The following is a 16,119-nucleotide window of genomic DNA, read 5'->3' as shown; positions in this document are numbered from 1 at the left end:
CAGAAGGTACAGCAAAGATTTAGGATAGATTGTATGAAAAGCTGTGAGGTTAATAATGCACTTAAGTATGTTACTGAGGGATGGAGCAGAGTGTGTCTCACAGGAGATTTTCAATGTGGTGGACAAGTCCCTGCCATGAGGGCCTGGGTAACTCACTATTTCATGGGGCAGGCTGCTTTCAGCTATGGTTTCCATGATCTAGTGACTGTCTTGGGACACCTAAGAAGGAGACCTTGGAGGTGATGAGCTTTCACAGCATTCCCCGATTTGAAAAAAAGCAGCAGGTGCTCAGCCCTTTTACTAGTTGACCCCCAAATCACTGGCCCTTTCTTAAAATCCTCTTTTCCTTGGCTTCCATGGTTATTAAATAAAGAGAAACAAATTCCCATCTCTTCACAGGGCTGTCATGATATTTAGGAAGTACCTTGATGCTCTCCCATGGGGAATTCCCATCTAAGTGAATGCTGAAATGCTTGAAATTAGGATGATGATACCTCTGAAAAAACATATGGTGATGCAGAAAGTGATCCAGGTAGTGGTGACCTTGCAAATCCTGCTCAGGAAAGTCCCCTCCTGATGCTGGAGAAAGAGGTACCTTGGTCAACCTTTGCTAGATGTGCTTTCACCCATAGCAACACTAGGTACGACAGTTGCAAAGCACTTGGGATAGTACTAAGTATTGCTCTAGGTGGGCCAGGTGGTGGCCAGCACCTGATTAGAAAGGCAGCATCCTTTCTCCCCATAGCATCTGCCCTGGGGCTGCATATCCTGGGCCCTGAAGCTGCTGCCTCCCTGTGACCAAGTGACTCTGCTGGCCCTTGTCTGCCTTGGTAAAGCTCAATGCTGTTCCCTGGTTTCAACCCTTTTTGCAAAGGGCCCCAAAAACTTTGATCAGTTTGCATCCAAACTGACCACAAGACAGAAGTCTATCAGAAAACAGGCTTTATATTAACTACCCAGCAGAACCAAATTCCTTGATTTACGGGCATGAGGTGAGGAGTCGGTGAAGTACCACAGGGTTGCAGCCAGAGCAGGGCTGGCCATAGCCCTTGGCAGCTCCAAGGACTTGGGGGAGATGTGAGGGCTCCCCGAGGGCCGGGGGAAGGATGCTGTGCTCAATGCTATTGCAACCGTGCCTTTTCTTTGCACTCCCCATTTCCTGCCCAGCTACAGCTGTGCAAGGTACTATTTGGCCCCTGCATGAACGCTGAGAAAATCACTAGTTATACGATACAGGAACGAAAAAAATCTGTTTGCTTCCAAGCACAAACCAATGACTGTGGCAATGGTTTGCAAACATGGGGTTATGGCCCCAAGTCAGCTTTTTCCCCTTGGTTCTGGGTGTAGTCACGAGCCTGGCAGGAATCCGTGTCAGCTAAAATGCATGGCAGCAACAGGCGTCTCCTGGAGTTTTGGAGCTGAGTGGGGTCACAACAGGAAGGAGTTTGGCAAGGCGGCACTGTAGGGTTAGGAATAAACATCTCCCCGGGGCAGACTTTCCATAATTGGCCATGACAAGGCTTCTTTCTCCAGAGAGCTGGAGCTGGTCTGTGAGGAAGCAGAATGAAATCACTGCTCTGGTCCAATTTGGCATGTGCCCGCGATTTAGCCCTGCTTTGCACAGGGAGGAGGTGATGATATAGACTGAAAGACAGAGGAGAAACTTAGCCAAAGACTTCCGAGCCGGGGGGTGAGTTTGGTTTCCCACTCATTTTTTGCAGGTTTACTCAGATCCTTAGAAGGAAACCCTGGCACAAAACCGCTGGTACAAAACCAATTCCCTTTATCAACAATGCCGAGAGAACAATGGGGACTCCTGAACACAAAGCTTATACAAACAATAACAACCATTTTGTTTCATATTGTTAAAACAGCAGTTGATACGCAATGCTTCCTTCCAGCCCCCCACTTTGTTAACTATTTCTGTCACCCTTCTGCTCCCAGATACAGATTTATGGGAGGGGATCTTAGCTGTTGGAGTGGTGTCCTGCAACGTGATGGTGACCACACGGCTGTGCAGCCTTCTGTGAAGAGGAAGGTTGGGTGTGGTTTCCTCTTGACACCCTGAACCCTTGGAAAAGCCACACTTTCTTTCAAATATGAAGAAAAAGGGGTGTTGTCTCTGTTGTCCTTTCTCTGGACGGTGGTCATCAGTGCTATCTTCAAAGCTCCCTGCTGTCTCAGCAATCTTACCAAGCCTGGTGACCTGACAGCAGTTTACAGCCTGTTCGGTATCTGATGATTAATCCCCTCCCTTTAAAAATATGCACTTAGTGGCAGAACCCCACAAAAATATTGGTGGAGCCAGAACTGCTTTGCCAAGTGGCAGACTTAGACTTGCTCTTCTTGGAAAGCTGGTTTCCTGTCACTGGCTTTTTCTCATCGTTGTTTTCCAGTGGTTTGGAGAAAAGAGAAAAAAAAAAATTGTTCCTCCCAAATACCTCTTCTCCTTTACATCTCTTTTCCTTCATGCGTCCTCTCTGCCATTCCAGATTACAGGAATTCCATCAGCCAACGGGCTTCCTAACTAACCCCACAGCTATCCCTGATGCAAAAGGAGAAGCAAGCTCCCTGCAAAATAAGACCCCTTGAAAAAGAAGATGCAATCTTCATTTCCATCCCACCTTCTCCCGCTTCTTTGGAGAGCAGGCAGATGGAACAAAAATCTTCCATGCACTATGAAGGAGCGGCAGCTCAGAAAAGTCACATCTGCATCTTGTTGCAATGTGAGAGTTTAGATCACGGCGTTAGCCTTTTGCTAATTTCTAATTTGATGCTAGGAACATTTACGTTTTATTTCTTATGAAATGACTACCATAGCTAACGCAGGCAGCTGCTGCTGGGCTGGCTACAAGACTAGAGCTTGGGGCTTCCTATTCTAAACATTCCCATCACTTGAAATGGAGGCTTGGTCACCACCAAGCAGCAAAGGGCTGTGGCATGCAGCTGAGTTTGCATGCTAACAAATGCAGGTTACCCAGACCTTACTCTCCCTGGAGAAACCAGCATTCCTATTCACCTTTCATTTAAAGTCTGTGCAAGGCTAAATCCTGCAGCAGGTTCTTACCCAGCATCTTTTTCTGGTTTTCTGCTGAGCCTCTGTGTAAGGCCCCCAGGCTGGACTTAGCAGCACCATGTGCAATACTGGTCAGGTGAATACAGCATGAGCACAAAGCTCATGACCTTTGTGGCAGAGCGTTTGGGGAATGACTAACGCAGCTGGTGCCTTCAAGGTCAGGAGTTTGTGGGACCCCATGAGGATTCCCCACGTCCTCTCTGCAGAGCAAGGTGGGTCCTTTCTGAGAAGGAAAGCACTAAATGTCCTGGGGAGTACCAAAGATGGTTTAGAGGAGTTTAGAACAGGGGACGCACTGGAGTGTAAGGCATCCATGGTCAAAGAGTTTGTGTGGCAGTTTTCCTTTTGGTGTCCATGTGTCAGTCTCTGGATCATAGCAGTCCAAGGAATCCAAGTCCTTGATGGCATTGTCCGTGGTGAGACATCGTCCTCCTGTGACATACAGCTTGTTCTTGATGACAGTGGCCCCGTGATGCATTCGTCTGTCCTTCATGTCTGCACATTTAACAAACTTGTTGCCTTTTGTATCATAAGCAATTATTCTCCGGGTGTACCCTAAATGCAAAGCCAAAGGTAGATGAGACAGGTAATATATTTTCTGCTAGTCTTCAATAAAACATGTTATACTAGCACATAATTTGGCAGAATTAAGATACCTAAGCTGGGAAGTAATGATGTGTTGCAAGAATGCCTGTCTATCTTCCCTTCCTGTTTGGCCTCACCCTGTCTCAATAGCACCTTGGCAGCCAGGGTTTGATGACCACCATAAAACCCCTCAGAAACTTGTTAAACACAGTTGAACCTTGCAGTTTTCTACACGTGCCTTCAAACAGCCCAAAGTATTTCTTTTCACCCAACAGACTTCTAGAGCTTTGCAGAAGGATGGCTGCAGAAGCATGGCCTTAGAATCTCTGAAGATCTGCACAATCCAGGCCTGGTATTAGAATAGGCCTGTAATCAGAATTGTACTGAAGTTGCTGTGCTGAAGTTAACAAGAAAGGTAGCCTTGAGCTATTCTTGAATCCTGAGACCAAGTAATTATGTTGTGCCAACAGGCCGTGGCTGTAACAAGATACAGCTGCTGGGAAAGCAGGTGCAGGGCCAAGAAAGATAGGGACCGGTATGGGAAAACAGGGAGTAACAAACTGCAAGGCTGAAGCACGGCAACACAATTAGCTACATGGGTAGAATGCTTATTTTAGTCATGATAATTAGGGGTGTGAGAACCGTGCGCGTTTAGAGACTACTAACCAATTATATTTCTGCTTTACGAATATGTATGTGTATCGGTTCTATATAAGTAGTGTTAGAAACTAATAAAGTTGAGCAAGATGCATAACTCGTATTGAGCGTCTTCTTGACTCCGGCGAACCCTTCTTCCAGCAGAGCTTCACTTGGAAATACAGAAACCAATGGCACATGGGGAAGGAGCAACAATGCCTGGTTGGGTTGGAGTCATAATTGTCTACTGCGTTGACATGGGTACTCAACAGCACAGTGCCACTGCTGCTTGCTCCACTCCCAAAGCACTCAGCGCTGTGTCTGTGCTGGCCATCATGTCAGTGACCCAATGGACAGCTTGTCCACTAAAGGGTGATAGCTAGTACCAGAGCCATTGCCCTGGAGCGATGGAGGTGTGGAAGCCTGGTATGCAGCAGTACCTTGCTCATGTATCCCTGTAGATAATCAAGAGTGCCCATGGCAAACAAACTGCTTTAGGCTGTGTTTTTCAGGCTTTGAAGCCACTTTTCCTAACAATAATCAAGGCCTGCCTCGCTTAGGCCAACCCATTCCCCTTTGTTACAATATGGCCAGTCATGAAAAGAGGACCTGAAATGTGGCAAAAGCTGGTTTTAAGAGAAAATATTAGTTTTGTGTGTTTTACCGATGTTGATAAACTAAGAGTGTTTGGCCAATGTTTTGGCACGGAAGGTGAAAATTAGCATGGAAGTAAAACCTGACTGTGGTGAATCTCTCTACTTTCACGCAAAGTGAAAGATGTTTAAAGTTAACATGAATTTCTCTGGATTTTGTTAGATAAATAAAAAACAAATTGAGAACTTAAGCTCATCATCATCAGACTTGGGTCAATGCAGGCCCTTCAGATCAAACCATCTGAAGATAAGAGGTTGAAAATACTGTATTCTGGGCACTGTGGTCTGGGGTCAGGGTAATCTGCCACACGGGACCCTGATAGTCTTGGACTTTTTGACTCAGCCCTCCCCCTATTCTCACTGCAAAGGGTGGCAGTGGCCTCCCTCTGAGAGATGACATCATGTTTGAATCCTGTGTGATTTGAGTTCAGTCCTCTGCTCTGCGAAAGCTTCCCTAGGTCTCATTTTCCCTTAAATAATATAACACGTGCTTCCTCATGCCAGTCTGTGGTCAGGGGAGCTGCATTAAGGACGGTAGTGCCAAACTATCAACAACATGTGATCCATCAAAGTGCCATGGCCAGAGGCTGATCCTCAGGTTGAAGAAGACACTGAGAAGTTTCCTCTTTTCAAGTGTTTCACCCCCTTTCAGGACATTTCACAATGACCCTAAGGAGGCAGCTACAGGACTGATTGACCCCTCATAGCCCCTGTCCCCAACCATCCCAACAAGCCGTCCATGGCCTTGTGGTAACCACGCTCTCCACTTTTCCAAGAAGAATAGACAGGGAGGGCCAGACTGTGAGCCAGCAGGAGGGAGCAGGTTCCCCATGCCCTTGGCTTCCTCCCTTCTGCAGAGCAGTAACTTGCATTGGCTTTTCCCCAGTCTTCCCCCACCCAGGTCCTGCTACTTGGAGTAAGAAGGTGCCTCATAGAGAACTTGTTCCCACTTCCATGGCCATGAGACCCCATGTATGGAGGCTGGACACACTCCTCCTTTTTTTTCCCAAGCTCCATGTGCTTATTGAGGGAGCACCCCAAGCAGGAAAGCTGTGAAATCCCACAGGAGCTGGGCAGGGGGAGGCAGAAGGGAGGGGGAAACAGAGCCCTTACCACCTACGATGATAATCTGGTCTTCAATAACAACAGCTGGTGCACAGACGTTCTTCACCACTCTGGTCTCCATCCGAAACCATGTATTCCTGGAGACATGGTAAACCTGACAAATAAATAAAGATACAGACGCAGCTGTTTATGTTGCATTTTAACTGGCAATTATAATTACAGAGGAACTGATGGGTTTTACTTTGTCCTAATGAATATTATTCTCTGGCTTCAACTGCTGGAAACCTGAGAATTTACCCATTTTTTTTCCCCGAATACATCCCCTTGGAAAGCATTCTAGTTCTCCAGGCTTGTCTGCTCAGGAGATGCTTGCACATGCACTAAGGCAAAGTGTATCTGCCATAAGCAAGCTCCTCAGCTGTAAATCTTTGTATGGCAGTTAAATCACTGTAACTCCTGGATAATGCTCTACCAAAGTACAAGCTGTTTCATTTAATTTTCCAGTTATTCTGTTTGTTTCTGCCTTAGCCTTACAATTTTCTGGGCAAACAAACCTCAGCTTCACCAAGCTCTGCTGGCAGCCCCCGTGTTTGCCCAGCTGCTATATTTGTGCTGGTGGCTGGTATGCACTCAGATTGGCAAAGGGACTTGTTAATGGGACTTAGAGTAGTATCTAAGTCATCAATTTATGTGAGAAAAGGAGCTCTTGCCAGATGATGATCAGTCATCTGTATATGGGTGACACAAACTTTTATGTCATGTCATCCACTTCTTAATATAGCAAATATCTCCAGGACATCTCCCCACTAACTGATAAATACATTTCCTTCCCCCTGATAATCAAGTAGCGTTATCACTGTAAAGAAGCATTGCTCATGTGCTGGCTTCATCTTATCCTTTAATGATCCTTTTTAGTTAAAACACGTAAACCAGTGAAAAATACTCATGGGGAAAGTAACACTACGACGTTGCTAAAACATCACATCAGATAAGAAAGGATTTACGTATTTTTTCCTCCTCCTAACTGCTGAAAACAGGCAGAGAGCCAGCAACATGTGGCAGGAGGCATATTTTTAATACAACTGTTTACACGAAATAACTGTCAGTTTAAGTCCTGGCCCTTTGATGCGTGAGAATCTAATTGCTCTAATGATCGTGAGTCTGCTTTTGCTGCAAGCGAGCAGGTGCATGGCTGAGACCTCAGCTGGGCCACTGAGTGGAAAGCACTGGTTTTGGTGAGATCAGCTACAGGCATGAAGCCAGGCAGGAGGGTCGGCCGCTGCCTGCCATAGCATCACCTGCAGCAGCCCTGGCCCCGGTGCCCACCAGCGGCAGGGGTGACTGACACTCGACGAAGCACCTCAGGGCTTATGCCTGAAAAACTCAAAGGGCAAAATGAAAGAGCTGCAATATTCCTTGCAGACAAGACTTCCCTGAAGCCATGTGTCAACTCATCCTGCGTCTTGCTGCAACTCACAATAGTTTTCTTGGGGAGTTTGATTTCCTCAGGAGTGTGATGAACTGCTGAATACCTTAGATGAAACAGCCCTCAGCAAGTAGGACTGACCATTACCTGGATCAGCCGGACAGGGTTTTGCATAATGTCTTCTCCCCCAAAGAGGTAGACCCTCTGATCTTTGGCAGCAACAGCAGGGTGAAGGACAGCAACGGGCATGTTTGCCATGCTCTCACAGGTGTTGTAGATGCTATCGTATCTTTCCACAGAATTCAGGATTTCCTGGTTTTCACCAATTCCACCGAATGACAAAATATAATTTTTATATGCCAAGCTTCTGTGGGAGTAACGTGGAACTAACATGTGCTCAACCAACCTCCACTGATTGAGTTTGAGGGAATAAATGTAAATATTATCACTGACTGGGCTTTTCTTATTGCTAACAGGCATCCCTCCGAGCACATAAATATTGCTGTGTAAACTGACTGCGGAGGCTTTGTACAGGCGCATGGGAAGTTTGGCCAGACTTAGCCATTGGTTTGTCTTGTTGTCATAGAGCAGGACATCCCTTGTCGTCTGCTGGCTGTCCTTCCTGCCACCAATGATGATGAGGAACTCTTGGTTGGAGTACCTACGAGGAACGTGCAGCATGGGCTTGATGTCAGGTGCATTGGTGCTGTACAAGGAAAACATATGTCTCCGGGCTGACTCAAGGATGCTCCTGCAAGTGGGTGAGGATTGAACGAGAGCGTCATTGGCGATGAAGTGGAAGAGGAAAGTTGGATGGACGTACTGAAGCCTGACCTTCTTGAACAACTCTTGGATGTAGCCTTGCCTTGCCTGGAGGTCGTGCCGGATCCAGACCATCAGTGCCTCAAAGACCTGCTCCTCCTCCCCACAGAGCTCATCGTCCCCAAGGTAATCGATGAGCTCCAAGAGACAAAGGTCTTTTAGGTCCTCAGAAGAGGCCACCTCAGGAAAGCATTTCAAAGCCATAGCCTTGGCTTTCTTATTCAGGCTTTGGCAGTTCAAGACTTTTGCCAGCCTGATCATGCTCAGACAGTTGTCAGGAGCCAGCTTATCTTGGAGGTAGGCAGAGCAGGCCTCGAACAGCTTAGCATACTGCAGCATGGAGGCTGTCTCCAACAGGCACAGGACATTCTCAGCGCATATAAGAATCTCCCCTGTGTAAGCGTAAAGGATAATCAGATCCAAAACCTTGGCGTCGATGCCCTTCAGGATGACTTTAGCCTGGTGGCTCTCTCTGAAGTCATTACAGAACATCGCCTTGAAGTATGGACTGCTGGAAGCCAGCACGTTTCGGTGACAGGGGATTTCAAAGCCCCCGCAGCAGAGGGTAACATCAGTCAGCATCCCGCTCTGCCGCAGAGCATTCAGCTGCCTCAGCAGTTCAGAGGAGAAGTCCTGGTCTTTGAAGAGAAACTCCTCAGCTGATCCCTCCTCCATAGCAAAACAGAAGAGAGATGAATTCTGGACTTGACAGAAAAAGACAAGTTCTTAGCAGCTTTTGTTGAAATATCCAGCTCCAAGGGAACAAACTGGGACTTTGATGTTGCTCTAAATATGCATTCACTGTTACACATAAAAATGGAACATGGTTTAAGCACAGTGGGAAAACAATAAAGAAGCTAAAAGGTCGCTAAGACCCTTTAAAATTTCCATAAAGTTATCAGATAGGTTGTAGCTCTGAGGTCAGTGCTGCCTGTGTCCCTGGCAACAAGCAAAAGCACTAAAGTTATCTCACTGATTTGGGATTAAAGCTGGATGGCTGAAGCAAATGGTTTGTTCATTTTAATCACGATGAATAAATGCACTTAGACATTTATTCACTATTTTAAAGTATTAGCAGTTTAGTAGCTTGCGCCTCTTCCCCCTAGAGTTAGTCACTCCCAAGGAATGTAAATCTGGCAGAGCTGAACTCTGCAGCAGGGCAAACGAAACCCTAGAGACTGGGAATCTGCATTAAAACGGTTATTTATTAACTCTGCTTAGCTGTGTATTTTTTTTATGTTAATCAGACACACAATGACTAAATTAAGTGCCAGGCAAGAACAATATGATGAGTATCTATTGTCTATGAGGCTAACTGCTCAACCTGCAGTGAAACGGTACGGTAGAAACGTTTACCTTCTGTCGTCCTTCACTGCATGCACTTACTCTCTGTCGTTTATTCTCGGCTGAGATTTTCCATAGCTAGAGCCTGGATAAAAACCTATAAACCCACAGGACGTTTCTTTCAGTAGGTAAGTGATTCATAGAGGGCGATTTCTGGATGTGTTTATTCTGAAGTCACTTTTGCCGCTTTCAGGAGCTGCGCGCAGGAGTGGCGAGGCGGTGGGGCATTGTATACATTCCAGCGCTAAGAATAGGCACACACGGGCTTCTCGCTGTTATCACATGTGACGCTGACGCTGCCTTTTGCAATGACCTGGCCGGTACTGAGCATGCCCGAGTGGTGTTTTTCTGGCAAATGTTTACATATAATAAATAGACAAGGAGAGGAAAGTTCACTTAAAAAAGTCCTGGCTGTCCATTTGGAAACAGCGGCAGGACCCTGTCCTAAAGTGCCTGGGAACTCTAGAAGCCTGTAAACAGTCTGCAATGCCTCGTGCTAGGTAATGCACTGTCACTGTAGTTTCATGGAGAAAGAGGGAGAGAGAAGAGCTTCCAGGGACCCCGCTGGGAGAGACCGTGTCTCCACCTTATGGAGAGATCTGGGGAGCAGCAGCTCCTTGCAGTCTGTGGGAGATGTTGATGCACCAGGACCCCTGTGTCCAGGGCTGCCCCAAGCTGGGCAGGGAGACCCCAGCTACCTCTGCTGATCAGAGAATGAAGTTCATTCTTGGAGCAGTTTATGATGCTGCTTGGTATTTCATATGGAAAATATCAGGTTGTGGCCGTTTCTGTAAGGACCTCACTGTCTGAAACCCTTGGCAAAGAACTTCTCAAGCAGGTGACTTAAAGAAGCTCAGTGTTATGGGTGGGGGGACCAGAGCAGGTTGCTGAAGCTAGTGCAGCAAGCTGGAAACTATAGAGTCCCAGCGTGGCATTTAGCTCCTCAGGGTGGACACCTCGCTGGGGTTCCTAGCTACAGAGGCCTGCCCACGAACAAGGTGTCCGAGCTTCTTTTGCAGCCGGTGAGGTCTAGTCAATACAAGCACATCTGCTGAGTTATTCAGGTCACCAGTAAGTACCACCTATGTTTGGGCAGGTGAGCAGTCCTCCAGGCACTGCTAGGTCTCCACAGGTGCTCAGCTGCCTCAATCACATGCAGGTGTCCATATTTAACACTCCCGAGTAGGTATCTGCGATGATGAGCCTAAATCCATCCCCAGGGCTGGGATCAGTCAAGTGCCTCATGCCAGCAGAGGATCTCCCACAACCCCAGCTGTCCCCCAGTGGGCGTCTTCAGCAGATCCAGTGTGATGTGTCCCAGCTCAGTGCCAGCTTTCTGGGTATTTCCAGAAAAACTGCATGGGCTGCCCACGGACCCATGGACTGGGTAACTGGATTGAGCCCTTCATCTGTGCTGAAATTCCTCCCTTTGTTCTGGGATGGGACTGAATCCAAAATGTCATTTCTAAGCATTGCTACCACAGGGAAACACAAGGTTAAAGCAAAACTCCTCATATTTTCAAAGCCAAAGCTCATGGGTGAGTCATGCCTGCATCTAGTCACAGCGAGGCAGATGAGTGAAAATCGTTGGGAGCTCAGTGCCCTTATGTCAACTCCTGTGCTGCGCTGGTGTCTGCAGTTCTCCATATGTCCCTGCCCCCGCATCCGCAGCCCAGCAGACTGCAGGGATGGGTGCAGCCTGTTTCTCTAAAAACAGCAGCTTTGCATCACGGGTCATGCCATACGTGACCTTTCCCAGAGACTTTTCAATGCAGCGTAACAACGTGGTGAAATGCCTGGAGGCTAACAAAACCCGGAAGGCCCAGATCCATGTTAGAGACAGGGTGGAGTTGGGCTGGAGTAAGGAGCTTTTTGGAGGTTGTGGCATCTTCCCTTCTGGCACAATCTGTGTGTGTGTGTGTGCACACGTGTGTGAATGGCCAGGTGAAGTGAGGGAGGGGAAGGGCAGGAGCCACTGGACTTGATTCCTGTAAATGAGCCCCTTTGAGGGTGAACTTGGCAATGGGGAGCCTTTTCCCTCTCCTTGAGTAAAGAGGCAACCCACAGGATGATGTTGAGGCGCTGGGGAACATGCGCCCTTCTCTCCCTGCTCCCCGCCGCCGCTGCCTCACCAGCTGGCCATGATCTTGCTATAAATATTTAGAGTGGCATTAAAAACCCAAAGGAGAATTTCTCTCTCCTCGTCCAGAGAACATTAGCTACCCAAACAAAACGCCCTCTCGCTTTCTTTGTTGCTCAGTATGTATATGCTTTCGTCGCGGTCCGTTTTGATGATTGATTTAGGTTTCTATCTCTGTTCTGGCTCTAACTCTTTGCTGCCTGTTTAGTTCTGCCTCTTCCTGGCAGTGGCTGTGGATTATTTTTTTAACCCTTAAAGAAACAAATGATGCTATCTGACTTCACTAATGACACTGTTTTATGGGGTCGTGGAAGGGTAGGAGGGATGTTCTTCTGCTTTAGATACTGATAAATGTGGCATTTATTTAGAAGATCCCAGGCTGGAGGGCTTTGCACGGTTATGCAAACTCCTGCTAACTCAGAGTACAGCGTGTGCTGTTTAAACAGCTTATTGCTCTCGGGGGGGTTGCTGCTCCCTGCTGAGTCCCCACACAGGTCCCTGCCAATTTGGGGCCAAGGCTCCCAAGCAATGAAGCTCTTGCTGCCTGCTTTACAACTGTCTCTTCTTTCTTTCCCAGAGATTATGGTTTCAGACACATCTCCAACCAAGTGGGCACATCAACACTGCTTAGCTAGGATTTCCTTTATAAATAAACTAGAAATAAATTTTCATGGCATATCCTAGAACAGTATGTCCTATATGGCCCCTACTGCCGCAGCATGACCCCTGGTGAGAGGATAGAGCTGTTTCTCCTGTGGGACAGTGCAACTTGTCTGAGAACAGCTGTTTCTGAATGAGTTGTTGAGGCACATTTCCTAGGTTGGCATGCTATTGACTGAACCAGGCCTGGGCAGTCTTTTTTGGGAGGACAGGATACTGCATTAACCACAGGAGTGGGATGTCGCACGGATAATGGGCTGGTCTGGACACCATGTGCGCATGGGAAAGTGGGCTTGTTCGCAGGTTATGTGGGCCAGCAGCACTGTGAGATGTGATGCTGCAGGTCCCCCCTCGCCCTTGAGTGGGACTGGGAGCCACTGGGGGCTGTTATAAACGGTGCCCCTCTGCAACTGCTGCTGTGTGAACTCCACCAATGGCCACTTTCTAGAAAATGGAAAAGTCTGCCAAAGAACTCACCCTGCTCCTTCTGCTCTCTCTCCTTAAGTGTTTGGGATTGCTCAGTTTTGGAATTAGGATGTCTGAACCTTTGATCTGACCCAGAGCAACTCTTCTTATGTTTTAATGTAATGGGATGATGAAATTACTATTATCGTGCACTAAGCAACAGAGTGGAAAAAAGCTGTAATCTAATCGGCCAGCAGACAGGTGCACGGAGAAGATTGGTGACGTCAGACAACTTCTAAAACTCATACATTGATCCTATTACAATTCAGGTGAAAATGAACAAATACGGATAAGGATAAAGGACTATTCAAGGCACAGACTTCACTGAGCTTAGTCAGTGTTATGTGCACTGCCTCAGTGACTACCAGCCCCCACAGTTATCAAGGGAGAGATCATCCCTTTCCCCAAATTTTCAGTCTAAAGAGACAGGGGGACAAGAACAAATATTCCTTATTATGGTCTTCATAAAACCGGGAAAGGGAACAAACCCCAGGATTAACATTCCTCATTGTAAAAAGAGACAATTACAGGGAGTGCAATTGATCAGATGCCATGTGTTGGAGAGGATGGGAAGATGCTCCAAGCACCAAGTGGTGGCTGGCTGGGGTGACAGCCTTCAGCCCAGGCTGGGAGAGCAGCCAGCACTGCCTGGGATGCTGCATGCCCTGGCAGTGTGGGGGTTGGTCATTGGGCCATGACACCATTTTGCTCATAAATGGGAGGGGAGAGAAATGCAAGAGTAGAAAGGAAGACTCGTACGTGGGAGAATTATTAGATATCTCTATTGCATATTTACACATGCATGTAAACATATATAACGGATATGTGCATTGAAAGAGCAAAAATATGTCTATACAGGCAAACTACTATCAAGAGATAGCATGGACAGGGACCTTTCTACTCAACATGTATGTCTGTTTCTCACCCAGCTGATAACACCACCAGGAGACCAAACTCCACACGTGATGTCTGAGCCAGACCTGTGAAGAAAATGTTTCCCGACAACCAGCACCCAGTTTTTGACTCATCCTGACACTTCCCACTGAAGCAGCCTCCTCAAGTGCTGTCCATGCTCAGCTGGAGCCCAATGTAGATTTACTATTTGCTTCACTGGACTGGGACAACAGCCCTTTGACATTGTCCTTTAGCTCCCTTATTGACATCTCAGGGCTGCTGAAGGCAATGAAACTCCCCAAGCTAGCAACTAGCAGAGAAGACACTGAAAAGTAAACAGAATCCAGTGTGAATATGGGGAACCGATAGGCAATCACACATGACAAATAAGATGAAATCCTTTGTGCTACTCCAGGCAACAGAAATACAATGACTATTCCACACAGCACTGCCAGGTGGGGTCTCCTGTTCAGAAACCACCCAATTCTAGAGTCATGGGAAGATTGGGTTGGGGACCCCCTGGGAGCAAACTTTGTGCAATCTCCTGCACACAGTAGGGCTAACCTCAGAGTTAGATCAGCTTGCTCAGGGACTTGTCCGGTTGAATTTTTGAAATCTTGAAAGATAGAGATTTCACAGCCTCTCTGGACAACCTGCTCCAGCTCTGAACCACTCTCCTGATGCAAAATTTTTTCTGTATGTCTGACAGAAATTTCCTTTGTTGTGAATTGCGAATGCTGCCTCTTGCCCACAGAAGTCTAAATTCCTTCTGCTGCTACTAGTTGCCAATATCTGGTCTTCTTCCTATTCTTTAAGTTCAGATACCCTTGTGGTCCTTCTCTCTCAATCCTCTGTAATTATTGCATTACTCATTTTCTATTTAGCTGCTCAGCAAACATGGTTTCTCCGAGTGCCCTATCACCACAGCTGTTGTTCACATTGGTATGATGCTTTAATTCTGAACCAAGGCTTAGTTTAAGACTTGATTGAATCTGTCTTTGGTTCTGATTTTTTGGGCAAGGTAGCAGACCACATCTGTAGATACTGGTCTTGAAATCTGAACTTGAATTTTGAACCACTGATCTAAACTTTTGTTATAGAGGCATAGGGACATGTTTTACAGCACTGGAGACACAGAGCAACTTCCCAAGTGTCTCTGCCATCACTGTATGTATTGTGCACAGATAGAGAGATATAGCATGTAATTCAATAATTGCTTTGGCCCAGTATGTGTGGGTGTGAAGATGTGTGGGCTTCTGGCTTGGTTTCAGGCCAATCTCTAATTAAAGAGTGAGAGATTAAGATGAAAGCAATTGTACTCATCCTTCTTTAGTCAGAATGACCTACTAGTGTTAATTAAAACAGTCTTCAGGCAAAAATAAATTTAGCTGCCAAAGTTATGTGCTTCACATTAAATAAGGAGATAGCTGGGTTTCAAGTGTGCTGAGTTTCTAGAGGTTTCACAGAAACCACTCATATAACTTTGGGCACTCTTGTTGGAATATTTTAAAACAAATCTTTTGCCTAAATCAGCTCCTTCATGTGCATTTCAGCAACCTGCTGGCTTTTTCTTCTTTCTACATCGTTTGAGAATGGGTACCTGCCAGCTTATCTTGGATTGAACATACAGTGTGGCCTCTGGAGGATAAAATATCACCAGAAACACTGGACACCTAAGTAGATCATTCATCTATCCTTTCTATAGTCTCTGGTTACAAGAGCCCCGTGGCAACAGCAACAAGAAGATATGCAGATCCTGCACTGCTCCGCTCTTTCTGGGTCTGAACGTTAAAATGCCTTTGATAAAGGCAAACCTGGAATCAGGTCTTTCATTTCAGGTTCAGGATCTTCCCCTGATATTTTAGGTTGCTAGAAATGTTTCCAAAGGAGGATCAGACATTTAAAACTCCAGAATGTCCTTTGACACTTCTGTGACACACAGATCATTGTTCTTAAAAGCCTTCACCTTTCTCATCTCCCATTTATTTTGCCTCAACTTTACAGACTGTAACTAGACAGCCAGGTACGACTGCTGTGACGTTGATACAAGCAGAGAGAAACAGGTCCAGTGCTTCAGAAATATTATTTTCAATGGGAAAATCAACTGTGGTCATAAGTATGATGGCCACCAGCCATCAGACCCTCAGAGGATCTAGGCCCGAAACGCCCTTCCCCTTGCAGAGCAGTGCACTCAAAAGAAGGAAGGGGGCAGATGCAGGGAAATGCTCGCAAGCCCAACTTCTTGACCCAGACTCTTTCTCTCTTCTTATTTATCAGGCCCTGTCATGTTATTTTTCATCCACATCTTCTCTCATACAATTACAGCATTTTAGGGTAAATCAGGGAGGAATTC

The 16,119-nt window shown here is 46.6% G+C and overlaps 1 protein-coding gene across 2 annotated transcripts; it reads right to left on the bottom strand.

The window, feature by feature from the left end:
• Positions 1–563: 563 nt before the first annotated feature.
• KLHL38 (kelch like family member 38) lies at positions 564–9,982 on the bottom strand. Of its 2 annotated transcripts, XM_056333618.1 has the most exons (4): positions 9,620–9,982; positions 7,589–9,064; positions 6,064–6,169; positions 564–3,631 (listed from the first exon to the last, which is right to left on the bottom strand). In XM_056333618.1, exons 2-4 carry the CDS (start codon positions 8,936–8,938, stop codon positions 3,345–3,347), a joined length of 1,743 nt encoding a protein of 580 aa, XP_056189593.1. In that variant the 5' UTR covers positions 8,939–9,064; positions 9,620–9,982; the 3' UTR covers positions 564–3,344. The 2 variants fall into 2 exon arrangements, with proteins under 2 accessions (XP_056189593.1, XP_056189594.1); XM_056333619.1 differs by lacking the exon at positions 9,620–9,982 and having other exon boundaries at positions 7,589–9,579.
• Between the last annotated feature and the right edge of the window lie 6,137 nt (positions 9,983–16,119).

This window comes from Falco biarmicus, chromosome 3 (assembly GCF_023638135.1).
Source record: "Falco biarmicus isolate bFalBia1 chromosome 3, bFalBia1.pri, whole genome shotgun sequence".
NCBI classification, from domain to species: Eukaryota; Metazoa; Chordata; class Aves; order Falconiformes; family Falconidae; genus Falco; species Falco biarmicus.
This window is presented reverse-complemented; position numbering and strand designations above follow the sequence as displayed.

Coding starts and splice junctions, on each gene's coding strand:
- KLHL38 (XM_056333618.1), bottom strand. CDS start 8,938: ATGGAGGAGGGATCAGCTGAGGAGTTTCTCTTCAAAGACCAGGACTTC. Junction 6,170..7,588: donor ACCCTGTCCGGCTGATCCAG/GTAATGGTCAGT, acceptor TTTATTTGTCAG/GTTTACCATGTCTCCAGGAA. Junction 3,632..6,063: donor CCAGATTATCATCGTAGGTG/GTAAGGGCTCTG, acceptor CTTTGCATTTAG/GGTACACCCGGAGAATAATT.